Here is a 26,363-nt window from a genome sequence, read left to right as displayed (position 1 = left end):
GTTATTTGTGTCCCGAGCTTAGAGACCTAGACGGGCTCTATTGGGAAATCTGCTGGGATGAGGGTCGTGATGCATGTTGACTGCTGTCTTCACCAACGCTGTTGATATTCTAGCCGATAGACTATCTATTTCGAGCTGTAGATTTGTAATTGGTGCCATTGAATGTGAACTCATTGCATGATGTTGACAGGTACATTTCGCTCCCTGCCAACCGTTCGCCGGGGACTCCAAGCCGATCGATCAGAATGTGTCGACCTTCGCACAAATAGATGTCCTAGATCTCGATGACTAGAATATTGTGCGTAAATTGGTTAAGTATTCTCATTGTTCTAACCACCCTGCGGTGATGGTTGAGACCAAAAGGAAAGACAACTCGGCGCATCTCCGATAGCCGATATATCCAACCTGACCATCCAGGCCACCACTCCCCCACCAACCTCTCCATCGAACTCTCCCCCACAACAATCCATCACAACACCACACCCACCACAAAAGAACCTCCAAACATGCCCGAAATCATCGACGACAAATCCCAACACTGCATCCCCTTCCTCCTCGAGCGTCTCAAAGCCCACCAAGCCCGCTTCAACCACGACCCCGCTTCAACCCCGCCCTTCTTCCTCGGCCTCAACGGCGTCCAAGGCGCCGGCAAGACCGTCCTCGTATGTCGTCCTCCCCCAAACACAAAAAATCCAATTGACTGACTAACAATCATGTGCAAATGAAAGGTCTCAACCCTCAACTCCATCCTCCGCTCCCCACCCTACTCCCTCGCCGTCGTAACCCTCTCCCTCGACGACCTCTACCTCCCCCACGCCGCGCAGCAGCGCCTCGCACAGGAAAACCCCTCCAACCCCCTCCTCCAGCACAGAGGCCAACCGGGGACACACGATCTGCCCCTCGCGCGCTCGGTCTTCGCCTCTCTCCGCGCCGGCGCCCCCACCGCCATCCCGCAGTATGACAAGTCTGCCTTTGCGGGGCAGGGCGATCGCGTCCCTGAGGCGCGCTGGACGACAGTCAATGGCCAGGGCGAGCCCCAAGTGAAGGTGGTTATCTTTGAGGGGTGGTGTGTGGGCTTCCGTGCTTGGGATGAGCTCGTCTTGCGCGAGAAGTGGCAGGATGCTGTTGCGGAGCGGGAGAGTGCGGGGAGTGCCTATACGGGCCGGTTAGGAGCCGTTGCGTTTGAGGATGTTAGAGCTGTGGATGAGGCGTTGAGGGGGTATGATGTTATTACGGAGTAAGTTTCTTCCCCCCCCCGCTTCTTCTTTTCCTTCTTCGTCTTTATTTGGGACAAGGATAGTATGTCTCAGGTGTCAAGGAAGCTAACAACATACCTACCTACCAAACAGCCAACTCGACGCTCTAATCCACATGTACGACTGACCCCTTCCCCCCCTCACCAGATCGAGATGGATCTCTGACAATCACAACAGAGACGCCCAAGACCTCCACTTCGTCTACGACTGGCGCCAACAGCAAGAGCTCGGTCTCCGAGCTACAAAAGGCACCGGCATGACACCCGAGCAAGTCACCCATTTTGTGGACGGCTGTATGTTTCTCCTCGTTTTCTTGTCCATGGTTTTTTTTGATCCGGAACTGACTAACATAAAAAGATTACCCCTCGTACGAACTGTTTACCGAAACCCTTCGTCAGGGTGCCTTTAAACCTATTCCCCATTCGACGACGGCGGGGGCGCCCGCGACGGGATGGGAGGGGAGACAGTTGCGGTTGGTTGTTGATAAGGATCGTCGGGTGCAGGAGGTGATTCGGATTTAAGGTCCACCGATAATCGCGGACGAAAATACGATGGATAGATAGATCGATGTTAGACCTTTATTCAAACAATGTATATACGAGTTATGGTGGCAAGTTGAGGATAGACGCTGGCTAAAGCCGGTAAGGAAGACTACTTGAAAAGGGGTATATCATATTACAGGTACATAAGATCGTCGTTAAACTTTTAATTCATCTGGAATCAGACCATTATACCGCTAAGTGCCGCAAACAGCCCATTCATCCGTCACGAACAGGAACAAACCGCCCACACAGAACGAACTTAGTTCATCTGGCGGATGAGGGCGTTGATGTTGTCCTCACGGTTACCGAAGTCACCACCCTGGATGAAGTGGTTGAACTTGCGGGTCTTGAAGCCGCCGTTGGGGTTGGACAGCTTGAAGGGCCACAGGAAGTTGTTGACCTGCTTGAAGTTGGGGCCAACGGTGTACAGCTCGTGGATCAGATCCTCCATACAGACGATGCCGTACTTGCCGAGGTGCTCCTCGATGATCTGGTTGTCGGTGAGGGGAACACGCTGCTTGTTGATCTTGCCGTAACCGCGCTTGTAGACGAGCTCACGGATGCTCTTCAGGTTGGGGTAACCGTAGGCAATGTAGGGGTTGACGATGGTGAGCATCTCCTGGGTGGCCTTGGTGAGGCGCACGAAGGTACCGTTGTTGATCTGGAGCAGACGGAGCAGCTGCAGGATCTTACGGGGCTGGGGAGCGATCTTGTTGATACTATATGATAGTTTAGTGACAGGGCCTGCATTAGGGTGGGAAAGTTAACATACCCCTTGATACGGATAACGAAGACCAGCTTGGGCTCCTCAGCAACGTAGAGGTTGCCCTCCTGGCGAGCGACGCGGGCCAGGCGGAGCTTCTCGCGCTCAGCACTGCGGTACTCCTGGACGTAGGACTCGGCACGCTTGAAGATGGTGGTGCGCTTCTCCTTGTTGGCCTAAGGTTGAATTTGTCAGTGAAAATTCAATCAATTGCATGGAGAAAAAAATAAAATTCTCAAGAGCATCAACTCAGCCCCGAAAGATGGTTAACAAAGCGACAGCATCGATTGGTAGGTCTAGTCGCAAGATGGTTGCTATCATCACCGTTGATTGTGGAATAAAACAGAAAAAAGAAAAAGAAAAAGTAAAAAAGAAAAGCAAATATGATCTTACCTCCTTCTTCTTCTGGGCGTCCTCACGGGCGACAGCGCGAGCCTGCTCCTGGCTCTTGCGCTTCTTCAGGAGGGTCTCAGGGACCAGCACCTGGTTCTGGGTGGGGACGGTGCTGTGAAGGTCAGTATAGTCTGTCCGTAGAAATCACACAAATGCAATTTCGCCGAGTGTAAGAATTGCAGCTTATAGCGCCACATTCTCAACTGAAGGCATATAAGAAAAAGCACTCGACGGTATGTATTTAGTCGGTGAGATGGTTTTATTGTCTGATGTACAACGACCACCCGAGTCCCTACTAGCCCCATCACCACAGATATTTCAATGCGAGTGGGGTGTTCATTGGCTCTAGAGTGGCAGCGACATTGTAACACATTTCTCATCCGACAAGACCCCAAACTAAAACGTTCGGGAAATACTGTTGACGCCAATCGCTTCCCTGTATTCGCCCAGCTTCGATCAAGAGTGCGAGCCAAGGCGAGGGAAGCGATAGCTCTCAACAATGTTTTTCAAGGCGAAGGCAACCAAGGCCTTCAACCTCAAGACCCCAGACCAAGCCTCCGATCCAGTCAATGCTTCTATTCAAGGATAGATGCGACCTCCTGGGCGCGAGGGGATGGTCGCGGGAAAGATCGAGCTGGTGCCCAGCGGTCGAAAACTTTTTCAAATCTTCGACCGCAGCATCTCCAGCGAGAAGGACGACTATAACCTGAACCTTACAGGCTCAACTGCGAATCAGTCGCGAGGGTAGTCAAAAGGGATCATACGTAGCGGTAGCGGCCATTGCGACGGTCCTGAAGAGTTCGCGAGTTGGGCGGTTGGCGAAAGCTGTCGTGTGGAAGAAAGAGAAGAAGAAGTTGCGAAGAGTTTTGGTGGTTTGTGGGCTTGATGGGTCTAACCGGGATAGGTTAGCCTGTCGCCAAGACACGCTTGCTATTTTGGGACTTCTTCTGGTTAGGGTAGCCGCAGTCACCTGATATACTCTTCCTGCCTTACCGCCTGAGGTATCCATGTGCCCGCATGGCATCATAGTCCAGCCCAACCATCCCACCCATCTATCTTCTTTCTTCCTCTCGACACGCATCTGATAAACGTCCCCATAATCCAACAATACGGAAGATGTCCTCCCGCCGCGGCGTCGGCCTCGGTGCCTTCGCCAACCGCACCCAAACCAGCCAGTCCTACGCCAACCACGGCGCCAACCTCCGCTCAACACACCTCTCCTCCCTCCAAACGCAGCTCTCCGTCTTCCAATCTCTCCTCCACACCTTCGCACTCGAGCACAGCTCCACCATCAAATCCAACCCGACCTTCCGCGCCGAGTTCGCGCGCATGTGCAACACAATCGGGGTCGACCCGCTGGCGGCCAGCAACGTCAAGGGCAAGACCGCGCGCAAGGGTCTCGGCGAGAGCGCCAGCTTCTGGACGCAGATTATGGGCGGCGACATGAATGATTTTTACTTCGAGGTTGCGGTGCGGGTTGTGGAGTTGTGTTTGAGCACGAGGAGTGAGAATGGGGGGTTGATTGGGGTGGAGGAGTGTCGGAAGAGGGTGGGGAAGGGGAGGGCGATTGGGAGTGGGTTGGAGGTTACTGAGTATGTTCTCTGTCTTCTCTCTCTTTTCCTCTTTTTCTGGGGGATAAGAAACGCACAGCTGACAGAGACTTTTAACTAACAGCGACGACGTCCTCCGCGCCGTCAAATCCCTCGAACCCCTCGGCTCCGGCTTCACCATCATAACCGTAGGAAACAAGCAATACATCCGGTCGATCCCCAAAGAGCTCAACACCGACCAGGCGACCGTTCTCGAGGCGATCCAAGTCCTCGGCTACGTGAGCATCTCTATGCTGCAGCTGAACCTGAAGTGGGAGAAGGCGCGCGCGCAGACTGTCATCGATGATCTGTTGGCGGATGGACTCGTCTGGCTTGATGCGCAAGGCGGAGAGAATGAGTATTGGTCGCCGCAGAATCTTTTGGGGGATATGGGGTGAGTCTCTGTCGGTTTGAGGACTTAGATGTCTGTCTGGTCTCGACCCGGTCTGTATTTTGGGTTGTGGGGTTTTTTCCTGCCTGCTATATATATATATATTCCTACGGTCCTCTGAGGCCTGTCGGTGGGTGCGGAAGCATGGCTAGGTTGCGGAGACAGGCCGCGCCTTATTCAGTTAGTCAATGCGCTGCAGGAAACAAGCAAGCGCCGAGCAAGCCTTCCGGGGAGGACCCCGGTACTGCTCAACATGTGCTGCTCGAAGCCCATTGGCACTTCAAGCTTTCGATGTATCAAAAAGGCGGATTACGGCGCCGCTCGAAGCGAAAGAACTGGAAAAACTGCACTCTATTGATACCCACTCCTACTACACTAAACCATCCCAAGCCAGCCAGCTCCGTACACAATACGCACTGGCTGGGTCATCTCCCATCTCAGCAATCTTCATTTCACTCATTCATTCCAAACATAAGATTCATCTGTAGTCTGTGATAAAAGACATTCGGGGAGGACGCAAATGATGAAAAGAAACCATTGAAAGAAGATAGAAAGAAAAGAGAAAAGACGAAGAATGGACGATAGTCCTCCGCCAGTGAACAATGCACCTAAACAAAAATGGACAAGAGCAAATACACATGGGATCATACGCAGTTGGATTCCAGAAAAAATTGAGTAAAAAAAAAAAAAAAAGTTAGAAGAGAGTAAAGAAAACCATTATAACCATGACAAAGTGAAGAGGGAGAAAAAAAAAAAAGGGAAAATGCAATAGGAGAATGTAATGCGATTACACTTTTTTTTTTTACGCCTTGATCGCTCCACCCAATGCACCACCTCCGAATTGCTGTCCACCCGGTCGACGGCCATGCTGGCCACCAGGGATGCGAGCACCACCGCGGCCCTGGCCCCCGCGCCCACGGCCTCGGGCGCCGGCGCCCTGGTCGCGCTGGAACGCGTTGGTCATGCCTTGCGTGCGCTGCTCGAGCGTCTTCTCGTTGGATTCCAGGAGGTTCATGGACTTGTCGGCCAAGGTGACGATCTGGGACTGCAGGCGCGACAGCTCGACACCCTTGCGGAAGATGATGGCGTCGTTGACCTGGTCCAGGGCGGCGGACAGCTCTTCGTGCGAGATCATCCGGCTGATGATGGCCTGGATCTTCTTCTCGGGGAGTTCGAACATGCCGGAGAGGGTGGGGAGAGAGACGCTGTCGTAGAAGGGGGCGTAGGTGAAGAGGTACGTGCGCAGGCCCTCCTCCTGGATCTGCTGGGTCAGCATCTCCTTGACCTTCTCGGGCTGCGGCATCAGATCCCAGATCTTGATGGAGTTGAGCATCTCGGCGGCCTTCTTCCAGTCACCGGCGGCCAGGAGCTTGGCGCTCATGATGACGCCGTCGCGGGTGTTCTCGGCGGGGCCCGTGAACACCTGGCGCTCGTTGTAGTCGAGCATGCGGCGGAAGGTCTTGGAGATGACGCGGCGCTTCATCTCGGGGGCCGACGAGGTCTGGGCCATCAGCGGCACCTCCATGAACATGCTCGAGGTGAGGTAGATGCACTCCAGCAGCTCGAGGTTGATGTGCATGTGGAAGGGCAGCTGGCGCTGGCGCTCAAGGCGCTCCTGCTCGGGCGACACGGTCGAGTAGCGCTGGAGGATGATGCCCTGGGCGAGCAGCTCCTTCTGGCGGCCGCTGCCGCAGACCTCGCCGAGGGTGTTCTGGGCCTCGTAGATCAGGCCCGCGCGGAAGGCGCAGAGACCGATCTGGACCAGGGTGCGGTTGAACAGGATCTGCGTGGTGACGTCGAAGTTGGAGATGTTCTCCGTCAGGTGGGACATGAGCATCAGATCACGGGCACGGTAGTAGTGGTCGTGCAGGGCAGCGAAGTAGATCTGGCTGAGCATGGCGCGCGCGCGGATGATACCGTCGCTGAAGCGGAACAGGTAGTTGCACAGGGTCTCCACGAGCTGGGCGGCATCGGCGGTCTGGGCCTGGGGGGTGATCTCGGACTTGAGCTGCTCGGGCAGAGCCTTCCAGGCGCCGTCCTCGAGGATGTTGACGACCTGCGTGGGCTTGAAGTAGACGTGCTCCAGTCGGCGCATGACCACGCGGTTCAGGCTGTCCTGTCGGGGGTCGCTCTTGTCGGACTTGTTGAGGCCCTCGATGTAGGCCTGGGCACGGACCAGGGCGGTGTACAGCTGCTTCTCGTCGCTCAGGCGCTCGATGTACTCGGCGGTGTGAGGATCGATCTGCTGCAGAGAGCGGATGAGCTCGTCATCCAGTCGCTCGACGTAGGAGACGATGCTGCCAGGGATGATCACGGGCTGCTCGGCGGTAGGCTGAGGCTGCCTCTCATCATCCTCCCACTCCTCCGCACCTTCGGTTACGATGTAATCCTTGGTGTTCTCAAGGACGGACAAGAGGGCGCCGATTTCACCCTGGGCGGCCTTCCACTGGTCGATGCTCATGTAGTTGGCGGACGAAGAAGAGGTGAGGTCGAAGCGGGTGGAGATGAGGGTCAGGTAGACACGGATGCGCTGGTAGGGGGTCTGCGAGACCTCGAGGAGCTTCTCCATGGTGCGGATCTGCTCCAGACGGTCGGTGTTCTTCTTGCCTCGGGACTCCAGGATGACACGGAGGTGCTTCAGGATGCTCTCCGGGGTGTACTGGAGGGTCTTGCCGCCACGGCCGACGGTCGCGAACCCATCGTCGTCGGCGAAGGAGGCAGCGGGGGCCTCGACGCGCTCGACCTTGGAGATGCGGGGAGCAGAGACGACGGGGCGAGCCTCCTCCTCGACGGCGGTCATGTAGGCATCCTTATCGGCACGGTACTTGTCGATCTGGGTGGCGTAGTCCTTGTTGTTCTTCTTGATCCGCTGCTTGACGGCGTTGAAACCCTTGGTGTTGCTCTGGTTCATCTTCTTGTTGGAGGCCTTCTGCTTGGCGGCGGTCTCGTTGACGAGATCCTCCAGATCGGCGACAGCCTTGACATAGACGCGAGGAGTAGGACCAGTAACGCGGGTGATTTGGCGGTTGAGCTTGTCGAACTCTACAACCCAGTCAGCACATTCCACCACGATATCTCAACCATTCGATCGAGCCACATATATAAAGGGGGAAAACACACCTCCGGAAATAACAGCCCAATCATTAATCTTCTCAGCATTCTCAATCAACTTGATAATACTCTCGAGCTCCTCCAACCGCTTATCCTTGGCACTCTTCACGACCGTAACCTTCTCCTCATCCTCACTCTCCTCACTCTCCGAAACATCCCTTAAGAACGCGCCAGCTCCACCTTTGCCGGCTTCCTCCTCGTCAGACTCCTCTCCCTCCTCCGAGGACTCCTCCTCGCTGGACTCCTCCTCATCAGACGACTTCTCCTCCTCGTCATGATCATAGACATCCTCCTCCCCGGAGGAGCTACTCTCGCTGTCGCTACCGCCACCGTAGAAGAAACGCGACATGTTGGCTGGTTGAAATTTTCGTCTTCGATTTGTCGCCGAGTTTTAGGGGAGAAAAATTCGTAGGGATATGGGGGGGGGTGGTGAAAAACAGCGGATCAAATCCCTGTAAGCAAGGGCGAAAAGTGGTCGATGTCGGGGCGCTCTCTTTGTGATTGCCTGGAGAAAGAAAAAGTCCCGTTTGTGAGGGTTGCGGGAGCCGCTGAGGTTGGGCCGCCGCAAACCACACACGAAATTTAAGCGAGCGGTTGTCTAACTGGATCGGGTAGGTGGGTGCCTGAGGATCGCCCTCGGATTGCTTGTCCTCTTCCTCTTGATACATACTGGCTACTACTTCTTGTTGATCCAAATACGAAGGGTTTTTAAGATTTGAAGGGGGGTATTGGTAACGATTCTAGTTTGATCATTCTATACGTCCAACCGTTGAAGGATGAAAAGGAGAAGAGGACTCCCTATCAGTCGAGACGACCCCACTATCAGGACTCCGTTGCTACCGTGACAGGATGGAGTATGGGGATCTTCATTGGGATAGTTCGTATTGCTCGTGAAGGCTGTCGTAACAGACAGTACGTCTGTGCATTGGTTCTACAACTCGATCAAGACCCCAGAGAACGTAATGCCCACGTAATGCCGACGTAGTCTTCCATGAGAAGCTATCCTGGATATATATATTCTATAGCATCTCACCGCTGATCTACCAGCTCAGGCTATTGAACCCACATAAACGCGCGACTCACCAGAATGATTAACCCTCCCACGTATATGTAACACTATAATCTTGACCTAAAATGGTGAACTATGCTCTCCAATCCCTGCCCCAAGAATCAAATATCAAAGATCGGCCCATTAACGACCGTCAATGACACTACAATGGCAACCAAACATCGAGCGAGATGGTTTATATCTATGCATTGGCTATGTCTGAGTGTAGGATAGAGAATATCCAAACGAGGTAATGCTGTCCGATGCGGAGAAATCGCAGGCAAACGAGAAGAAGAAAAACAGCAGCGGGAGAGGAAGAGAGAGCGTCGCATTTCCGTGTACACAGCAGTAAGGCGAAGATGAAATTCAACACGACAATGCGACAATAATGAACATAAATTGAGATCTTTCCAAGTCTGTGCTCCTGGCTATGCCGAATGACAGCCATATACATCATTCCGGAAGGATCGTCCACGGGGCGAGGTTTAATCGGAATGACCATCAACGATGCTGCAAAACAGACGAACGGGATCCAGTACCAAACTGTCACTCGAAATACCGCCGGGAGTAAGGATGTGGAATGGCGAGAAAGCAAAATACGGTCCGTCCATTCTTGATGCACCCATCCCTGGGGTCGAGACCCGTATAACTCGTCTTTCAGCCTAACCATGTGGCCTCTCCATACACACGATTCTATGGGTCCGATACATATCCGCTCAAAACGTTCGGCGAGTGCCAGAGGTGCTTGGAAAAAGAAACAGAGAACCACATCATGGCACCAAGTTCCGGACACTGCTGAGAGTGACGGGAGCAGGCAAGGATCTGGGGTGTGGGATGGGAGGCCCAGGCTAGACCCGCTCGGACCAAACCGGGGCGGGACCTGCTATACTTCCTAGGGGATCACAGCGCCCAGAGCACGGCCCCTACCCCCGGTACAAAGAGGACGGGGATAATATATGTATTCCGTGGACCGCCAGGTGCCGTCAAAAAGAAAAGAAAAAAGAAGCTGGCCATCTGCACGTTGTTAATGCCACTGGTTCTGACCCGTAAAGCCTTCGCCTCCCAAAACGCCGTCTTCGAGGGTTCGGATGAAGTCCCGATTGCGTGTGCCACCCGCACGGCTGCCTCGGCGCCGCTGCCCGCCAGAGCTGCTGTCCACATACCCATCCGGGGGCGGTGGGTAGTACGCGGGACTCGGTTGCAATCGGATGGGAGCGTTGGGGTCCAGGTGGCTGGCGACGCGTTGAATGGTCGGGGGGATCCCCCCGTTCTGGGGGTCCATGGTCGAAGCCCGTTGGCGACCGGCCCGGGTGGTGGCTTGGGCAAAGAGGCTCTGTGAGGAGGGCGCGTACTGCGGCTGAGGCACCTGGCCCGGCATCAGGTTCATCTGATGGCCATATCCAGGCGGTTGGGTAGGATACGGCGGAGGAGCCCCTTGTTGGTGGCCCGTGAACATGCCATTGTACATGGGGGGTGGCTGGGCGTGGGCGGGCGAGTGGAACTGGTTCATCTGCATGGAGTAAGCAGTCTGCGCTGCGGTGTGGGCATGGGCCGCCTGCGCCGCGCGCTGCTTGCTGGCGGCCTCTGCCTGCTGCTGCTGCTGGATCCCAGGAGGGATGGTCTTCTGCAGCGAAGCGTACTTGAGATTCATCGGAGGCACAAAGGGCCCTGTGAACTTTTGCTGCGTGATGAACGGATGCAGCTTGGCCTGCTGCGGTGACCAGCGTTCCAGAGGATTGATGGTCAGCAAGCCACGGACAAAATCGATGAAGGCCACTCGGTTGTTGAGCTCTGAGCGACATAATTAGCAGATATCCACGGTGGAATGGGTGAGAAAACAACGTACCCCTCTCGATCTCTGCCGGTTTCATGTTCTTCCTGGGCATCGGGTAACTTCGGATGATTTCCTCCAGCGTTGACGCCTGGAAGTACTTCTTGCTCGGTTGCTCCTTCGTGTTATGCTCCCGGGAATACTGTTCCAGACTCTTCAGGCGATAGGTCTTTCGACCGAACTCGTCCTGGGTTTTCTCGAAGAACTCGCCGGACTGTTTGCCCATCTCGAGCATCCACGTTGGGGGGAGACCCATCATCTCTACGATCCGACACACTTGGTTGTACTCCGACGATCCCGGGAATAGCGGCAACCCGAGGAAAAGCTCGACCACAATGCACCCGAGAGACCACATGTCGATGGCGGAAGAATAACTAGACGAGGTTAGCCGAAGGCATCCCGTCTGATAGGCCGTGGAAAGACCGCTAAGGCGAGGGATAGAGGCGAGAAGAAACGTACGGGAGACCAAGCAGGACCTCCGGCGAGCGGTAGAATCGCGACTGTATATACGTATAGACGGTCTGCCTTTCGTCGCAGGCCGATCCGAAATCGATGACCTTGATAATGGGACTCTCCAGACTGCAGCGAAAAGAAGATTTCGGGTTAGCTGGCAGACCCACACAAAGATAAGAATAGACACGAACTTTTTCAAAAGGATGTTCTCGGGCTTGAGATCACAGTGGATCAGATGGGCCTTGTTCAGGAGACTTAGGGCGTTCAAAAGTTGCTGGGCAAACACCCGCACGAGCGTGGTGCTCAACCCTCGGAACTGATTTTGCTTGATCAATTCGTAAAGGTTGACGCTGAGCAATTCAAAACACAGACAGAGGTGCTGTCGGTGGATAAAGGTATCCTTTAGCCGAAGGAGATGATGGTCGTCGTTCTTGTCGAACTTGTTGTTAAGCTGCAGAATTGTGAGCCAGACGCGTATGTTAAGGCAGGATCACGATGCAACTGACCAGGTCTAGAACCGACACTTCCATCATGCTTTGGTTGAAATAGGCGGTCTTGTTTTTGATCACTTTAACCGCGACTACCTCTTGGGTCTTGAGGTTCTGACATTTGACGACTTGACCGAAGGTCCCTTGGCCCAATACATCCAGAATGAGATATCGATTTCTGGTCCGACCGTCAGCGAACTGAGAGCAGTAGGACTAAAGAAAAAACACGGGGGATGGACTTACTTGTGGCCCGCTTCTTCACTCCCCAAGATATCGTTGACGTACAAAATGTAGTCACTCTCCTCGTTGTCATAACCGTCATTCTTGACCCCTTTGCTGGGTTTGGTGAGAACGCGTCTCGGATTGCGGGACGACTCGTAGTTGAATCCAGGGTTGCAGATGCGATACGTGGCCGGGAGATACGAGGTCAACGCTTGAAGCGGCTGTGGGACGGTTAGAAGGGTCACAGCAGCGCCAGCGTTCTTGGAAACTTACGCTGATGAAACCACCTTCTGGGTGCGCCCGCCGGTAGGCCGGCTGCGCATGCACGCGCGGATGGAGTTCCTGAACCGATTTGACCTTCTGAAATTTCGGAACCGGACCTCGACCAGGTTGTAGATGGGGGCTCGAGATGGATCCAGAGCGCGGCGATCGCCCATCATGACCAAACGGCGTACTGAGTTGCGAACTGGCCGACTGCGGATAGAACTGATCGGGACTCATTTCTGTCGGTTGCAACGGAGGAAGTCGTGGGGCCCGGGATCCCGCTGTCCCCAAGAACGGGTTAGCTTAAAAGAACGGGACGGTTCTGGAGGGTATACACAGGGCAACAAACTCACAGGGCGGCGACTGATAGGCGAGCGGGGGGGAGGCATAACTCGTCCTGGTGGGCGACCGGCGGGACGGTTGAGACGGGTTCGAGACGGGGGGAAACGCATAAGCGTTCTGCGACTTGCCCGGGCTCACAGTGTAGGGCACGGCGGCAGGTGGGACAGCGTTCATGGGAGAGTACCGACGGGCGGCGGACGATTCCTCCGTGGGGAGATATTGAGCGGACGGGCGACTCTGATGATGGGGTCTCGTCGGATACTTGCTCCGATTGTAGGGGTCGGCGTCTTCCATCGTGGCGTCGGTGTCGGCCACGTAATCTCGGTGACGCGGGGTCGCGGCTGGAGACGAGGCCATGGACATTGTTTTGGAACTGGAACTGAGCGAAGGGGGTTTGGAGGCCATGGCGGGGGTCTGGAAGGGCTCGTAGGTGTATCCCACGGGCGGCTGGGATGGTTGCTGCGGCTGACCGTATTTGGGGGGCACGTTATTGAATTGCGCAGGACGCCCCATCAAGGGATCCTGGTAGGGGTGCCACTGAGAGTCCATCCCCGCGATTTGGTCGCTGTCCAGATACCGGTTTTAAAACTCGAGTGTGGTTGGAGTGGGAAAAGAAAAGACTGCGATCGTCCGTCGTGGGTGACAGCGCACATGCACCGCGATCGGGAGGGGAGGAAGGAAAAGTGGTGTTGGATGGTAGCGGGGACGGTAGACGCACGTAGCGCAATCAGGCGGAGACCAAGCGGGCCTCGAGCGAATCCTGATGCAATCCGTAACGTGTGGAAAGGGGAGAGAGGGGGAGGAAGTGGGTGTATGGGAGGCGAAAGGAATCGGTATTAATTCCCAGCTGCGCCGCACTTCATTATCCGAACGGGATTGTGATTGAGGAAGAAAGCGAAAAATGGAAGAAAAAAAAAAGACAGAAAGAAGGAGAGAAAAGAAAAGCCGCAGAGGGGGAGGTGGATTGACCGGGGTTGTTGTTGTTGTCAAGGGCGAGGCAGCCAGTGTACGCACGGCGCAGGGCGGTCGCAACCAATGCCAACAGGTAATATGCGGGCAGCTGACACGAGGGGGAAACAGATGGAGTGCCTACTGTTGGAACCCCCAGAGAAACCGGGGAAATTCCAGACAGAAGAACTCAGAGGGACGGGAGAAGGAAAAGTGAAGGAGAAAGAGAAACCCGGATCATGAGAAAGTGGGTTGATTGAAACTGGAGGAGATGGTGGGGGGAAAGAGAGGAAGGAGAAGAGAGAGAGAGAGAGAAGTGAGAGAAAGAGAAAGATGAAGTTTGGTGTGGAGATGACGGATGCCTCAGTAATCGGGGTGTATCTGTCTTGTACAGGGTACTTTGCAACCTGTGTGAACTCAGTACATAACGGAGTACACGGTACTTACTACTTACGCCTGAGGCTGGGGCAAGGTTGGGTTGGACTTGGGGTCGTACCCAGTCGACCAGCAGGGTCCACGATATGCGGTTTTAGATTAGGTCTCTAACCCGCTGATCTCACCACTGGTATGACCAGGGACGAGGGAAAATGTGGTAAATTGGTAGGACTACGGAGTACGGAGTAGAAAGGATCATATTTCATATTATCATACATGGCCCCCAAGGGTACCAAGGGGCGAATGGTGATATTCTCCCCCGCCTCCTCCCAAGGAATTGATCGCAATTCCGATCGAGGTCCAATGACGAATGGCCAGCTCAATCAATGACGGCGGAGTACTCCGTAGAGGGGGAGAGAGCAGTGAGCACGACGGCCAATTCCAAGCTCCATTTCTTCCCTCTGATTCCTTGTACAGCACCCAATGTCACACTCCCACTCCCAATCTCTAAAGTTACAACTCCAGTTACAATTGATCTGGACATCAACAAGGAGGTAATTCATGGTATTGGGTTTCTGGCAATAATACCTGCCTAAGACTGGGCACATCCTGCTTGCTCTTGGCCAACCTCCGGGAGGATCTGCCCCAGCAGTGGAGTCGTCACCCGCCACCGCAGAAGCTAATCTCGCTCCAGTCTCCCAGTGAGGAAGAAAAAAAAATAGTCACCTTCCCCCGTAACGCATGAGACTTTTGACCAGCGGAAAACCCGCAATAGTATTGTGTATTGCGGGCGGATTTCGCCCATCCCTGTATCTGCAGTGCGCACCATTTGGATCACCCCAGGGCAAGTGGCCCTGGGTCCTGGGAGAGAGATTGCTACTCTGATCAAGAAGCTAATACACAGAGCGGAGCAAACTAAAAATCCAAACAGGAAGTTAGGGCCCCGATAGACATGGAACTATACTCGGTCGATTCTAGAGGATACGTATCCGTACCTGACGGCCATCGTGAGACCCAAGACGCCAAGCCAATGCAATCAAAGAACGGAAGATCACATCGTTCCGCGACCTGTAAGCGCGTCGTACCTCACCATGAGAGTACCCCGGGGTTCATGCCAATAGTAGTCACAATCTGAAAGAAGAAATGGAGGAAAGCTGAGGTTGAGAGTGACTAATAGCCAAGTCTAGCCTGAGTCGGGAAGACGTTCCGCCTCAGTTCTTTTCTGCCATCTTACGATCATCAGCTGTTCCTCTATCTGCTTACTCCAAAAATCCTTAGAGTGAGTCGACCTATAAATCTGGCAGGTCTGTTCAAGTTTGACGGGCCCAGCACGGGTATCCGGGTCAGCCTTCTAGAGGCCAGGGGATTCTCGACACTTAAGAGCCTAGTCTAGAGCCTAGGATCAATGGACGTTTATCCTCTACAGTAATGGGAATATTAAATCGAGTGTTGCCCCAACGATATGCGACTGAGATAAGGGATAGGTCGAATCGGGCAACATGGGCACCACAATACGTTGACAGGACCAATGACCCGAATAGTTCTGGACCATCTCCATATTGAACCCTCAATGGTTTGAAAGACCCAGTAGGATCCAATCCCTACTGCCGTCCAACCGAGATATTCACCGGCTCGCGGGATACACATTCTGGGCCCTTTCCCCAGGGCCATGTTCCACTTGCCAGCCGTGTCTCCAGATGTCCGCACCATTTCCACACTTGAGCGACTCTCCACGAGCCAGTCAAGGCGTGTCCCGCGGAAGTGGCGAGTACGGGTGATGTAAGGTAGGGAGATACAATGGATGGAACCGGGGAGCATGACGTCAAGTATCATAGAGCTCTCTTTGGCTATAGCAGCAAGGGTGCATGTTCAGTAACAATTGTAGTATCAACTGTAGCATCAACGCCAGAAGATACCAGGCAGATACGCCACACTGGCCAACCTGACTCGTGCGAGACTCATCTCTCGTATTGAACATGAGGCTTCGAGATCATGCCAAAACAGGGAACCAAGAGCCTTGGAAGGTTTATCCTCCCATGGACTTTCAAGCGACAATTGGTGTACAATGATCGCCAAGCTTCTGATTTGTGGGAACCATAGTTCGCAGCCTCCCCCGTTGAGTGAGATTGTGCCACATGATTGTCCTGAAGTGTCTATCTCTTAGATCAAGCATGAGCTGTAAGAACGCGAGGCTGCTAAGCTGCACGCTCTGGGTTAAGATGTATGTGAATTTGCAGATATTCCAGTCCACGGCCAACGAGGATGCATGTCTCAAAAACACTTATATCCTACCGAGGAGTACCAACCACCCTTGCCTGGTAGAGGTGAGGTACCTTCATTCCCCACAACCCAACCCCAGCAACCGATGATCTCGGAGCTCCCGAGTCGAACCAGTGGACAGTCCCTGGATGGCAATATCTGAGAGGCAGGAGTTTCGCATCCCACTTGCCACTTGCCCTGAAGGAGAATTAGCCCTGCAGCGGTATTTAGCAGGGTGGCGAGAGAGGAGTTCAGTAGATCTACTACTCCGTACTGCAACCTCCATAAATAGGTGGACCCGGTTCTTCCCATCCGCATCGGCATCTTTGCAACACTTTTCGTTCCTGCACGCAGCCTAGGGGTCATTCTCTCGTTCGGGTGGCTTTTCACTGCAAAAGTCTTCCCAGATCAAACTTCCCCTCCTTCGCAATTACATTTACATCCACCACCCAAAACAACTTCAACCATGAAGCTCCTCTCCTCGCTCGTCTTATTGGTGTCCGCCGTGGCGGCCAACCCCGTTCTTTCAGCCCGAGGGAGCAACGATGACCCCAAGTTATTTCACCTGAAGACCTCGGGCGCATCCAACCAGGACCATGACGGACTCTACGTGTATGGCTATCACACGGGCGCGGGCCTCAACGATGCCGGCCTGACGGCCGACTTGGACACGGCCAAACCGGCTTTCCTCAATAGCACGAACGTCCAGTTCGCTTTTGATACTCCTTTCCCTTGGGGTATCACTATGCGGGGGGCGAATAATTATGGCTGTACGTTCCTCCGGATCTTGCTATTTCAAACTTTATTTTCCGTTTCGTCCAATATTGTGAACATGGTATATTCGAAGAGATGGAACTAACATTTTCCAGCGTGGGAACCCGTCGAAATCAACACGGGATACGGGTCGGGCGCCTTCTCCATTGACGGGGACAACTTGAAATGGTCGGAGAAGCAAGGTTTTGGCGGGTGGCTGGGTGAGTAACTTTTCACTTTGTCCATTACAGCCAAAAGGTCAAACTGACAAAACATGTACAGTATGCGACTGGTATCACAACGAGCCCCAGCTGTTCTACCTCTACCGCTTCAAGGAAGCTACTGCTCTCCCGAGTAGCTGTACCAAGGTCGACTTGAAGGTGGAGTACCTCTCCGAGTAGGCTGCCGGGATCTTGCCACCGGGAGTCGTGACGCGTGTGGCGAGAAGTGAATCGTGGACGGGGAGATGTCTATTATAGTTCGTAAATGGTAATGAATGATACGTGACGAGATTGATGACTGGATTGGATTGAATTTGGTTGACACGCGAACGGGCCGATAGTTCGATATAACTTTTTGATTATAGTTATGGTTATGGTTATGATTTGATAATTGGATTCAACCAAAAATAATCACCATACAAAATAGAATCCTATACAAAAGAGAATACCATACAAGAGAGAATGCCATACAAAAGAAAATACCATACAAAAGAGAATAAAAACGATACATACTGGGAAGATGTGCATACCCTTTTCCCTCTATTATTCTTTCATGTTTGCTGGCGCAGGTTCATTGCCAATAAGATCTGCTAAAAAGGCTAAGCGACCGGGGATCCATCCGTGATCGTCGTGAAGGGATCCAGGGCATGACAGGCAAAGGATAAGATGGAACCCCAACATAACCATTAAGAGGAGGATAGATAGATGTAACTCTAGAGTATTCCAAGTATCTCAAGTATCTCAAGTACTCCGACTCAGGCAAGAGAGAAGAAGGAAATGGACTGAGGCCAAAAATAGACCGTGATCGAGAATGTCTCACAGCGATGCCCAAAAGGGGCTAGACCTCGTCTCACCTGTCGACCATCAATCACTCCGGTCTTTTTCTTCCTCTTCCTTTTCCCTGACTTGTTCTTCGATCGTCTGTCTGTCTGTCTGTCTGTCTGCTGTCTGTTCTCTGCCTGTCTTCAGTGTCGTCTGTTTCTCCCTCTTTTCACTGACGACTTCATCTCGTCGGACCTGTTCGCTAGTCGCTCGCTTTGTTTACTCCCCCCCACATTCGGTCGTTCGCTGGATCACCCGATCGGCGTTTCGCTCACCCACTCGAAAAGGGTCCTGGTCTGCCAGTTTTGGTCTCTTTTCCGCTCGCTGAGAGATTTGACATTCAACCGGGAAATTTCGACTCGACACGACATTACTTTGGATTTATCGATCTCGACAGGTTCATCGCCGACCCGCTGTTCATAAGAATAAGGGTCCAAGGATCGCCATCGATCCATTCGGGACATCTTCCCCGGCCATTACAACATCTGATTTTTGTCTTCTCCTTACCGGAGGCAGCCATTAACATGCGGTCCTTTGTTTTTCTTTCGCTCCTGTGCTTCCTGTTCGTGGTAGGAATTGTCTCCGCCTCGTCGGGACCAGGCGCCGAAGTGCTGTATGCGCGAGCCGGTTCGTATCCACCCATGCTTTGAAACCGTTCCATTGCTGATACCCATACAGAAGAAACCGGAGCAGACAAGGCCGAAGCAGAAGCCACCCCGACGGCCGATCAGCCCAAGGAGACCGGCTCCGACAAGGACGACGAGTCGACATCCAGCGCCGATAAGACCGACAAGGATGCGACCACCACAGACACGGAGAAGAGCACTGCTACCGACAAGGACGATAAGCCCACCCCTACCGACAAGGAAGACAAAGACGACAAGGACGACAAGCCCTCCAAGACCGACAAGGACAAGAAGCCCAAATCCACCTCGGTCGACCCCCGCATGCCTGCGGGCGGTGTCTCCATGCTGACGCCCGACAACCGCGCCACGACTTACTACAAGGTGGGCGACCATGTGACGTTCGTGTGGAACTACACCTCGCTCTCGGTCACGCCGTCCGCCGTCAACGTCGTTGCGTCCTGCAGTCTGAACAGCGCCACCTACACCATCTCGGGCAACATGAGCGTGGAGGAGACGGGCAAGGTCGTCTGGGACACCAAGAAGTACCAGGCCAATGCCACGGTGCCGCTGTTGACCGCAACCTACACCTTGTTCGTCTACGACATAGATGGGGAGCCTGGCGACACGGCCAAGGCCGGACATCTGGGCTCGCAGATCGGCTACAACTTCGGGATGTATCTGCCGCAGTCCTACACCCCGATCAATGGTGGGTTCTTCTATTTTCCCGCTGTAACCAGATGAAAGGATATACTGACAAGAATAGAACACGTCTGCGCAACCTGCAACGGCGCCCTCTCCGACACCGAACGAACCGCCCTGAAATTCGCCGTCGGCATGGCAGCCATCACCCTCACCACCTTCACCTGGTTCGCAGGGGACTTTGGCGTCTTCGCCACTTGATTCTGTCCCACAACAAGCATTTATTTCCCCTTCATCTACCCCGCCGGTACAATACCGCGACACACTTGCATTTCGAGCGAAACTTGTTTGAGCTATCATGAGAACGATCAGTAATTAGGTTGGTTTGGGACGGCGTTTGACTGAATTTGGACCGTGATTGACAGTGTTTCTTCAAGCAATCATAGCGGGTCTAGCAAATAATCTTTCTTATTTCTTTTTTTCTACGTGTATTTAATCGTTGTTATATGTTTATAATATGTTCCATTGTGGATCTCCATATACATCAATGGACCTCACCATATATACATGATCACAGATGCAGATTGAAATAGGCGCAATCAAATTGATCAAAGACAGCATCGAACTATGAGACTTCCAGTCCATCGTACACGTCCACTTCAATGGTTTTTTCCCCAGACACTCAGTACTGACTCAACAAGCAGTCTATTATATACAGGTCAACAAGTACAATAATGACTTCATCAAAGACAACCCAACTACTCCGTAGTCTATCAAACCATCTCACTTAGAATCCACCCTCCCAGTCTCCAACAAAAGATAGAGAGAAGGGGGGAGAACTTAAATTTCCATATAATTTCAAGCTAGTTCCAAAGATAGGAGAGTGTTAACATAATATAAAAACAAACTTTCCAGCCCAACAGCAAGGAACTAATAGTTAAGCTATCCCCAGTCTTCTTATCAATATGACTATCACAAGGATATGAATCTCATCTCCAGAGTACAGCAAACAGTATACATTGCACTATTCTAATTGGGGTCCTTCTTCGATTCCGACAAGCTAATAGTGCAATATACTCTCGGTAGATTCTGTCGACTATGTCAATGAACATACAATTAAAGCTCTAAAGGTACATAAAGAAGCCGATGTCTGTAGGTACCTGTTTCTCTATGGCTATGCCATCTCTTTCTAGATCCGTAAACTAAGTATAGTCAAGAGGTATCAGGCAAATAGCCTCAGACATTATCTGACTCCCTCATTCAGACTACTCACGTCTTTACCGTTAGCATGTCTTTTTGGTTTGGCCATTTGACCAAGAACACCAATTGGCGGGGGGTAGGGTCTTGATATCCAACATTGACAAATATTTTACCATACATCGTTGCTTGGCGGAGATGCCTACTGAGAGAAAGAGAAATCTATCAACGGCGCTAAATCAATAGACGGTTATTATCTGATTGTTTGAATGCTGTTCGTACAGGGTCTGTCAATGCCATTCACCATCTATCTCTCTCTATATCTATCTATATGTTTCTCTTGTCTTGTGCTGGGCAGGCAAGTACTGTCAATCGACATACTGTCTCATCTGAAGGTAAAGCCGCCAAGAAAGACTTGTATACACAAATGTAGGTTATACATAGCAAACATGTATGTTATGTATACACAATGTAGGCAGGTGAATAAACCTTGTGTTTACCATCAGATGGATGGATGGATAGTAAACTATAGATATCCCAGTATATCCAGACATAAATACACTGTACATGCCTTTCAGCCATCTTTCTCCATTCCAAGCAAAGTACTATCCACATTCTCATTATCTTTCCAAGCTCCGTCTAACACGCCTATCAAACGCATGACCCTACATCTACCATCAACAACCACCACACCAGCGAGAGATGAGCGAAAATTGGGGTTTGATCTGGGACAAAACCCCAAAGCTAGAAAGGCTGTTCGAGTGGAGCCCGCTCCAGCGAGTCTACGAAGTGTTTGCAAACCAGGGCCCGGATATTCAAGTCGGTCGAATTGGGGGGAAATCTGCCTCTGCCTCTAGGACGCGACGCGCCGGGGGCGATGAATCGACAAAGAAAAAGAGCACTCCTAGTCGGGATGGCCGGAGAGATGCGACTCGGTCGAGGTACCGTGGACCCATCAACAGCCGGGTGTTGGGTCTTCCGGAAGAGAGGAGTGACCGTTTGAAACGGAGGGATGACGGTCCTGATGTGGGGAGTTGGTCGGGGGCTGAGGATTGCGATGGTACTGGTGGTGAAGGCGATATTAAAGAAGAGCATGGAGAAGAGAATGGGGAAGAGCATGACAAAGAAGGAGAGGAGGAAGAAGAAGAAGAGAGGGGCTGGTTTGGCTTTCTCTGGAGTACACCCTCCAGCGGGGCAAGGGACGAAAGACAGGTAGTCCCGGAGAGGGATGAGGATCGTCATGGAAGGGAGTACCCGGCTGTGTGTTATCATGACGCGGCGGATGAGAATGCAGGGACAGCGCTTGTGCGGGCCGTTCCTGGTGGATGGTTCGGGTTTCTCGGGTGGAGTCTCTCCAGATCGACAAGGGACGTGAGACAGGTAGTGTAGTTCCGCAGAGGGATGAGGATCGTCATGATAGGGAGTATCCGGCTGTGGGATACCATGATGCGGTGGACGGGAATGGAGGGACAGCGCTTATGCGGTACATTGGTCGATTTCTTGGGTTTCTTTGGTGGATACTCTTCTGGTGGCTAAGGGACGAAAGACATGCCGTTCCGGAGAGGTACGAGGGTTGTCGTGGTAGGGAGTATCCGGCTTTGCGTTATCACGATGCGGTGGATGGGAATTGATAGACAGCGCTTATGCGGTACTTTGGTCGCTTTTTTGCTTATTGATGTAGGTTCGTATATTTGGTGCTATTATCGTCTGTCGTTTCGAATAAACTTGGTCAGATACAATTCGGATGATATGCCTCCCAGGCTGTATTTGTCTGTCCATCGGATTGAGTCTGCTGTGGTTGGCGGATAGTCGGCAGGCGTGCGGACTGGTCCATCACCTGGCCGCATTTGACGCAGGGCCGCTGCTTGATATCGGAGTATGAAGAGATCAGGTCCTAATCCCGTTAGCCAGAGTTTACCAAGACGGTGAAGTCCTACCCACCAACAAATACGCCAGATCCCACCGGCGCGGACAAGCATTCAAACAGTCCGCCACGGCACTCTCCAGCTTCGTCACAGCCGGCTGAGACTTGCTCTTACTTTCGACCTCCCAATCAGGCACCCCACTCCCATCACTCCCGTCCGCCGGACGCACAGAGAAGGCCATCCCAGCCTTGACAAGCACAACCTCCACGGCGGTCCGTTCCTGGCTAACCAATGCTTTGACGCCCGGAGTCCGCCGCTGAACAAACGCGTCCACGACTGCCTTCCACCCGCCTTCCATCGTCTGGATCCTCGACCGCTCCGCCTCCTCCTCCTCCCGGGCTTGCTGCTCCCTCCTCTCTTTCTCCTCGGCCTCCAGCTCCTCGAGCAAAACATTGTAATCCCGCTCCCACATTCCCGTCGGCTGCAGCAGCTGCCCACCATTCTCTCTGATATTGCCCTGAACCCGATCCCACACGGGCTTCATCTCGTCTCCGCGCCACGTCGCCCCGAGATCATTGACCTCCGCGACGCCAGCCCGCGCCGTTTGTGAGAGCTGTTGGAGCAGTGCCTGCGGCGACTTGGGAAGGGCGCGTTCTTTCAGCACCCTGGGATTGAGGATGGGAAGTAACGGGTCCAGCAGACGATCGGGCAGCAGGTCGCGAAGCTGGTGGATGCTGGTCTCGAGTTTCTGGAGTTTGGCGAGAGACGAGACGAGCTGCATTTCGGAATCGCGGAGCGCGGTCTCGCTTATTGGTGTATCGGCCGGGGCAGACATGTTTCCCGGTTGAGGTGCAACCTGCGGTGCTGAGATGGGAGTCGCCATGCCATTTGGAGGAGCGGTTGCGACGGCGGACGGGTGGTTGTGGGGCGGGATGGCTTGGGTTTGCGGAGGAGCGGCTGCCTTGGGGACAGTACCCTTAGGCTGAGACGGCGTAGGGGGCTGCTTCAGGGGCATCTCCATCTTGGGAACGACGACAGACACCGAGGGGAACCTGTTGGGCGACTTGGAGGGACCGGCCATGTCGCGACAAAAGAGACGAAACGGTCCCGGGAGAAGTGGGACGGGATTGTCCAATGAGCGTGCGATTTGCGAAGGGATGGCCCGGAGTAGGAATGGAGACCACGAGAAGGGATTAGTTTGGCTGGAATAGCGAGTCGATCGGGGCAGGATCGAGTCGATGGGAGGGAGGGATTATACGGAAGGGTTGGAATGTGGCTGTTGATGCGCAAGGGACGAAAGACGATCGTTGTGATCTCGAAGGCTGGACTTGTGACGGCATTCTGCCGGATGTTTCCGCCTGTCTGCCACGAATGGACTAGCGTCTGGTCGGTATAGCTTCATGGAAACAATTGGGAACTAGGTGGTTATCCTGCTTTTACGGCGTCGTTCTTGGGGTCAATTCTGGCTGACTACATGAGTGATACCACCAAATCGTGTCCTCTGCTAGTGCAGGACTGAAAGAACTGAAAGTGCTGCCTAGAGATATACAGCGAGCTAACACGAAGATCTAGATACGTCTCTAATCCTGAAATGTTGGAAACAAGTGTGTTTATACGATCTATTGATACAGTGAGAGTCTCATGGGAGTATTTAGATAGTAGTCATCATCATCAGTAAATACGGTATATAAATCATCAGCTCTCCTACGCACTCACCGCCTCACGCAAGCGGATCTGGACGCCCTTGTCGTGCGAGAGAGTCAGGTTGGACAGGATCGCGGGCTTCTCCAGCGTGGGATCGGCGTTCTCCAGCGCATCGAAGCGCTGCATCAGTCGGACGAGCGTGAAGCTCGCTTCCGTCAGGGCATATTGTTCTATAGCTTTACGTTAGCAGTGGAAAGTTTATACGAAGGTGTGTAGGGACATACGGCCAAGACAGATGCGCGGGCCACCGTTGAACGGGAGGTACTCCCAGCCGTGCCGACTGTTCTCCTCCCAGCGCTCGGGGCGGAAGACGTCGGCATCTGCGCCCCAGAGATCTTGGCGTCGGTGCATTGCGTAAACACTGTACATCGCCATGGTACCCTTGGAGACGAAGACGGGGGACTGTCCGTCGGGCCCACCGCCTACGGGAAGGGAGGTGTCCTTGTTGGCGACGCGGAAGTTCAGCGGGACGGGAGGCAGTAACCGGAGGGCTGGATGGCGAGATTAGTGGGCGATCTAGAAGTATTGGGGAATCTCCGGGGGGGGGCGCTGCTTACTCTCGTTCAGGACATAGCGCAAGTATGGGATATCCTTCAGCTTGGCATGGGTGATCTCTCCGCGAGGGTGATGGTAGTCGCCGAACTGTTCGATGAGCGTGCGGCGCAGGCGGTTCCAGACGTTGGGGTGGCGCGCCATGAAGAAGAAGGCCGAGCTGAGCAGACTGGCGGTGGTATCGCGACCGGCCAGGAGGATGTTGAGCATGCTGTCACGCAGTACCTTTGGATTATCGTTGCTGGCGGCCAGCGCTTCGGCGAAGATGTACCGGCCGGGCTCTCGCTTTTCGGGGTGGTTCTTGGAGTCGATGGCCAGGCGCACGTAGTGGTCGACGACCTCGTGGACGCGCTTGTTGGCCTCCTTGAATTCCTTGGGGTTGATCATCCAGTAGAAGTCGACGGCCCGGGATCGCGCCGCCACCCATTCCTGCGCCGTGTTGAACGCCTCGGCAAAGCCCTGGGCGTTCCCGACGGACGACTTGCCCAGGAGGCTGGCGTGCTCAGAAGAGCCCATGGAACCGACCGACTCCCCGAAGAGGAAATGAGTAGCCGAGTCGATGGTCAGAAGGAAGAAGAGATGTTGGATATCGAAACTCGACCCGTCCTTGGGGACCAGCTCGACCAGACGGGAGATGTGACTATCCATGAGGTCAAGATCGGCGACCTGGTCGCGGGTGAACTGCGGCCGGAGAAGGCCCCGCGCGTGCGACCAGCCGGCGCCATCCAGCGTGAAGATGCCGTCGCCCAGAAGGGGGTAGAATTCGCGATGACGGTTGCCCAGACTGAAGTCGTTGAACTGGGTGGCCAAGATGGCCTTGATGTTTTCCGGCTCGACGGTGGAGATCATCTCGCGGCCCAAGAAGTTATGGCGAAAGGTGGCACCGTAGCTTTTATACTGATCGGCGAGAAATTCAACCCAGCGGTGCTCGTCCGCGGCCTTTTTCAAGCGCAAAAAGGCCGGGATGCCCCAATATTCGGTGGACCCCGACGGTGGAGGCTGGCAGTTGAGGGATTTGGCCAGCCTCCGTCGGTTGTAGGCATTTTGGATGGACTGGATGATCAAAAAGGTGATGTAAAGCCCTCCGATGAGGAGGAGGATGGGAGCCAGCATGACGCCAGGGTTGACCAGTGGTACCGGGGGAGAAGAGTAGACCGGTGAACGGGCTAGATGAAAGCGAGGTGCCGGGTTGTATACTACTATTTATAATTGGCAAGACTCGCTTATGCGTTCACCTTGTCAGATCTTGTGGGGAAACAAAAAAGACGCCTGCCCTCGGTAGACACAAGCCACACATGTGAGGACTTTTGTGGGGTATACTACGTAGTAGTAGTAGAATCACGGTGTTCCTTCGAACATCATGGAAATCGATCCGAGATGATTGGAAGGGCAAAACAGAGAAGCCTTGGGGGACTTGCGGGGTTAGTTAATCATCGCAAGCATCTCTCGATATGGTTTAGTGCCTGACTGATCCAGTCCCAAAATGTTAGTGCTTGCGAGTTTGAAGGTCAAGATCCAGATTCTCCATGACTTGTCGTCGTCAATCTCTCTGTTTGGTTTCAATCTCTCCGGTTCCGAGATTCCAGCGCCCTTGCATTACGTGGATGTCTGGTGACTGAAATTTTTTGACAGGTCAAGATTGGGTCATAGCTGTTCTGCTCTCGGCTGACCGGGGCTCGGTGGAATAGAGATCGCCGACGGGGCTTTCA

At 53.5% G+C, this 26,363-nt stretch overlaps 11 protein-coding genes across 11 annotated transcripts; 5 read left to right on the top strand and 6 right to left on the bottom strand.

The window, feature by feature from the left end:
* Positions 1-249: 249 nt before the first annotated feature.
* On the top strand, positions 250-1,903 carry BDW47DRAFT_101231 (TDA10 family protein). The gene is made up of 5 exons (XM_024811609.1): positions 250-662; positions 729-1,237; positions 1,350-1,373; positions 1,434-1,549; positions 1,614-1,903. The coding sequence occupies exons 1-5, from the start codon at positions 507-509 to the stop codon at positions 1,775-1,777; spliced, it is 969 nt and encodes a 322-aa protein (XP_024674516.1). The 5' UTR covers positions 250-506; the 3' UTR covers positions 1,778-1,903.
* A 4-nt stretch (positions 1,904-1,907) lies between these two features.
* Positions 1,908-3,830, bottom strand: BDW47DRAFT_101228 (60S ribosomal protein uL30). Its single transcript, XM_024811608.1, has 4 exons — positions 3,719-3,830; positions 2,955-3,066; positions 2,571-2,737; positions 1,908-2,517 (listed from the first exon to the last, which is right to left on the bottom strand). The coding sequence occupies exons 1-4, from the start codon at positions 3,733-3,735 to the stop codon at positions 2,058-2,060; spliced, it is 756 nt and encodes a 251-aa protein (XP_024674515.1). The 5' UTR covers positions 3,736-3,830; the 3' UTR covers positions 1,908-2,057.
* Positions 3,831-4,022: 192 nt separating this feature from the next.
* Positions 4,023-5,032, top strand: BDW47DRAFT_88499 (ESCRT-II subunit protein SNF8). The gene is made up of 2 exons (XM_024820123.1): positions 4,023-4,546; positions 4,629-5,032. Exons 1-2 carry the CDS (start codon positions 4,071-4,073, stop codon positions 4,939-4,941), a joined length of 789 nt encoding a protein of 262 aa, XP_024674514.1. The 5' UTR covers positions 4,023-4,070; the 3' UTR covers positions 4,942-5,032.
* A 624-nt stretch (positions 5,033-5,656) lies between these two features.
* Positions 5,657-8,580, bottom strand: nip1 (translation initiation factor eIF3 core subunit c). Its single transcript, XM_024820122.1, has 2 exons — positions 8,055-8,580; positions 5,657-7,976 (listed from the first exon to the last, which is right to left on the bottom strand). The coding sequence occupies exons 1-2, from the start codon at positions 8,392-8,394 to the stop codon at positions 5,737-5,739; spliced, it is 2,580 nt and encodes an 859-aa protein (XP_024674513.1). The 5' UTR covers positions 8,395-8,580; the 3' UTR covers positions 5,657-5,736.
* A 611-nt stretch (positions 8,581-9,191) lies between these two features.
* Positions 9,192-9,940, bottom strand: BDW47DRAFT_88459 (uncharacterized protein). The gene has a single exon (XM_024820121.1). The coding sequence runs from the start codon at positions 9,761-9,763 to the stop codon at positions 9,296-9,298; it is 468 nt and encodes a 155-aa protein (XP_024674512.1). The 5' UTR covers positions 9,764-9,940; the 3' UTR covers positions 9,192-9,295.
* BDW47DRAFT_88458 (putative protein kinase Yak1) lies at positions 9,941-13,418 on the bottom strand. Its single transcript, XM_024820120.1, has 8 exons — positions 12,705-13,418; positions 12,361-12,632; positions 12,109-12,308; positions 11,884-12,043; positions 11,569-11,828; positions 11,384-11,503; positions 10,940-11,298; positions 9,941-10,884 (listed from the first exon to the last, which is right to left on the bottom strand). The coding sequence occupies exons 1-8, from the start codon at positions 13,240-13,242 to the stop codon at positions 10,118-10,120; spliced, it is 2,676 nt and encodes an 891-aa protein (XP_024674511.1). The 5' UTR covers positions 13,243-13,418; the 3' UTR covers positions 9,941-10,117.
* Positions 13,419-16,136: 2,718 nt separating this feature from the next.
* Positions 16,137-17,744, top strand: BDW47DRAFT_101220 (uncharacterized protein). The gene is made up of 3 exons (XM_024811607.1): positions 16,137-17,045; positions 17,145-17,249; positions 17,311-17,744. Exons 1-3 carry the CDS (start codon positions 16,742-16,744, stop codon positions 17,427-17,429), a joined length of 528 nt encoding a protein of 175 aa, XP_024674510.1. The 5' UTR covers positions 16,137-16,741; the 3' UTR covers positions 17,430-17,744.
* An 851-nt stretch (positions 17,745-18,595) lies between these two features.
* On the top strand, positions 18,596-19,597 carry BDW47DRAFT_123515 (uncharacterized protein; the record flags this gene model as incomplete). Its single annotated transcript, XM_024816069.1, has 3 exons — positions 18,596-18,698; positions 18,750-19,403; positions 19,461-19,597. 3 exons carry the CDS (start codon positions 18,596-18,598, stop codon positions 19,595-19,597), a joined length of 894 nt encoding a protein of 297 aa, XP_024674509.1.
* A 1,414-nt stretch (positions 19,598-21,011) lies between these two features.
* On the top strand, positions 21,012-22,092 carry BDW47DRAFT_88419 (uncharacterized protein). Its single transcript, XM_024820119.1, has one exon. It carries the CDS (start codon positions 21,236-21,238, stop codon positions 21,920-21,922), a length of 687 nt encoding a protein of 228 aa, XP_024674508.1. The 5' UTR covers positions 21,012-21,235; the 3' UTR covers positions 21,923-22,092.
* BDW47DRAFT_88418 (RNA polymerase II mediator complex subunit MED27 domain-containing protein) lies at positions 22,093-23,661 on the bottom strand. Its single transcript, XM_024820118.1, has 2 exons — positions 22,475-23,661; positions 22,093-22,427 (listed from the first exon to the last, which is right to left on the bottom strand). Exons 1-2 carry the CDS (start codon positions 23,477-23,479, stop codon positions 22,263-22,265), a joined length of 1,170 nt encoding a protein of 389 aa, XP_024674507.1. The 5' UTR covers positions 23,480-23,661; the 3' UTR covers positions 22,093-22,262.
* A 428-nt stretch (positions 23,662-24,089) lies between these two features.
* BDW47DRAFT_88379 (cytochrome P450) lies at positions 24,090-26,109 on the bottom strand. Its single transcript, XM_024820116.1, has 3 exons — positions 24,660-26,109; positions 24,327-24,593; positions 24,090-24,272 (listed from the first exon to the last, which is right to left on the bottom strand). Exons 1-3 carry the CDS (start codon positions 25,765-25,767, stop codon positions 24,103-24,105), a joined length of 1,545 nt encoding a protein of 514 aa, XP_024674506.1. The 5' UTR covers positions 25,768-26,109; the 3' UTR covers positions 24,090-24,102.
* Between the last annotated feature and the right edge of the window lie 254 nt (positions 26,110-26,363).

Source organism: Aspergillus candidus (assembly GCF_002847045.1).
Source record: "Aspergillus candidus strain CBS 102.13 unplaced genomic scaffold BDW47scaffold_8, whole genome shotgun sequence".
Classification (NCBI taxonomy): Eukaryota; Fungi; Ascomycota; class Eurotiomycetes; order Eurotiales; family Aspergillaceae; genus Aspergillus; species Aspergillus candidus.
The sequence above is the reverse complement of the archived record's forward strand: the minus strand, read 5'-3'. Positions and strand labels throughout refer to the sequence as shown.

Coding starts and splice junctions, on each gene's coding strand:
- BDW47DRAFT_88458 (XM_024820120.1), bottom strand. CDS start 13,242: ATGGACTCTCAGTGGCACCCCTACCAGGATCCCTTGATGGGGCGTCCT. Junction 12,633..12,704: donor CGCCTATCAGTCGCCGCCCT/GTGAGTTTGTTG, acceptor TCTTGGGGACAG/CGGGATCCCGGGCCCCACGA. Junction 11,504..11,568: donor GAGAACATCCTTTTGAAAAA/GTTCGTGTCTAT, acceptor TTTTCGCTGCAG/TCTGGAGAGTCCCATTATCA.
- BDW47DRAFT_88418 (XM_024820118.1), bottom strand. CDS start 23,479: ATGGCCGGTCCCTCCAAGTCGCCCAACAGGTTCCCCTCGGTGTCTGTC. Junction 22,428..22,474: donor GGGATCTGGCGTATTTGTTG/GTGGGTAGGACT, acceptor TAACGGGATTAG/GACCTGATCTCTTCATACTC.
- BDW47DRAFT_88459 (XM_024820121.1), bottom strand. CDS start 9,763: ATGGTTAGGCTGAAAGACGAGTTATACGGGTCTCGACCCCAGGGATGG.
- BDW47DRAFT_88379 (XM_024820116.1), bottom strand. CDS start 25,767: ATGCTGGCTCCCATCCTCCTCCTCATCGGAGGGCTTTACATCACCTTT. Junction 24,594..24,659: donor GCGCTATGTCCTGAACGAGA/GTAAGCAGCGCC, acceptor CTCGCCATCCAG/CCCTCCGGTTACTGCCTCCC. Junction 24,273..24,326: donor CCCGCGCATCTGTCTTGGCC/GTATGTCCCTAC, acceptor GTAAAGCTATAG/AACAATATGCCCTGACGGAA.
- nip1 (XM_024820122.1), bottom strand. CDS start 8,394: ATGTCGCGTTTCTTCTACGGTGGCGGTAGCGACAGCGAGAGTAGCTCC. Junction 7,977..8,054: donor TTGGGCTGTTATTTCCGGAG/GTGTGTTTTCCC, acceptor ACTGGGTTGTAG/AGTTCGACAAGCTCAACCGC.
- BDW47DRAFT_101228 (XM_024811608.1), bottom strand. Junction 2,738..2,954: donor ACGCCCAGAAGAAGAAGGAG/GTAAGATCATAT, acceptor ATTCAACCTTAG/GCCAACAAGGAGAAGCGCAC. Junction 2,518..2,570: donor TTCGTTATCCGTATCAAGGG/GTATGTTAACTT, acceptor ACTATCATATAG/TATCAACAAGATCGCTCCCC.
- BDW47DRAFT_88419 (XM_024820119.1), top strand. CDS start 21,236: ATGAGCGAAAATTGGGGTTTGATCTGGGACAAAACCCCAAAGCTAGAA.
- BDW47DRAFT_101231 (XM_024811609.1), top strand. CDS start 507: ATGCCCGAAATCATCGACGACAAATCCCAACACTGCATCCCCTTCCTC. Junction 1,238..1,349: donor GGGTATGATGTTATTACGGA/GTAAGTTTCTTC, acceptor CCTACCAAACAG/CCAACTCGACGCTCTAATCC. Junction 1,374..1,433: donor CTCGACGCTCTAATCCACAT/GTACGACTGACC, acceptor CAATCACAACAG/AGACGCCCAAGACCTCCACT.
- BDW47DRAFT_101220 (XM_024811607.1), top strand. CDS start 16,742: ATGAAGCTCCTCTCCTCGCTCGTCTTATTGGTGTCCGCCGTGGCGGCC. Junction 17,046..17,144: donor GGGGGCGAATAATTATGGCT/GTACGTTCCTCC, acceptor AACATTTTCCAG/CGTGGGAACCCGTCGAAATC. Junction 17,250..17,310: donor AGGTTTTGGCGGGTGGCTGG/GTGAGTAACTTT, acceptor AAACATGTACAG/TATGCGACTGGTATCACAAC.
- BDW47DRAFT_88499 (XM_024820123.1), top strand. CDS start 4,071: ATGTCCTCCCGCCGCGGCGTCGGCCTCGGTGCCTTCGCCAACCGCACC. Junction 4,547..4,628: donor AGTGGGTTGGAGGTTACTGA/GTATGTTCTCTG, acceptor TTTAACTAACAG/CGACGACGTCCTCCGCGCCG.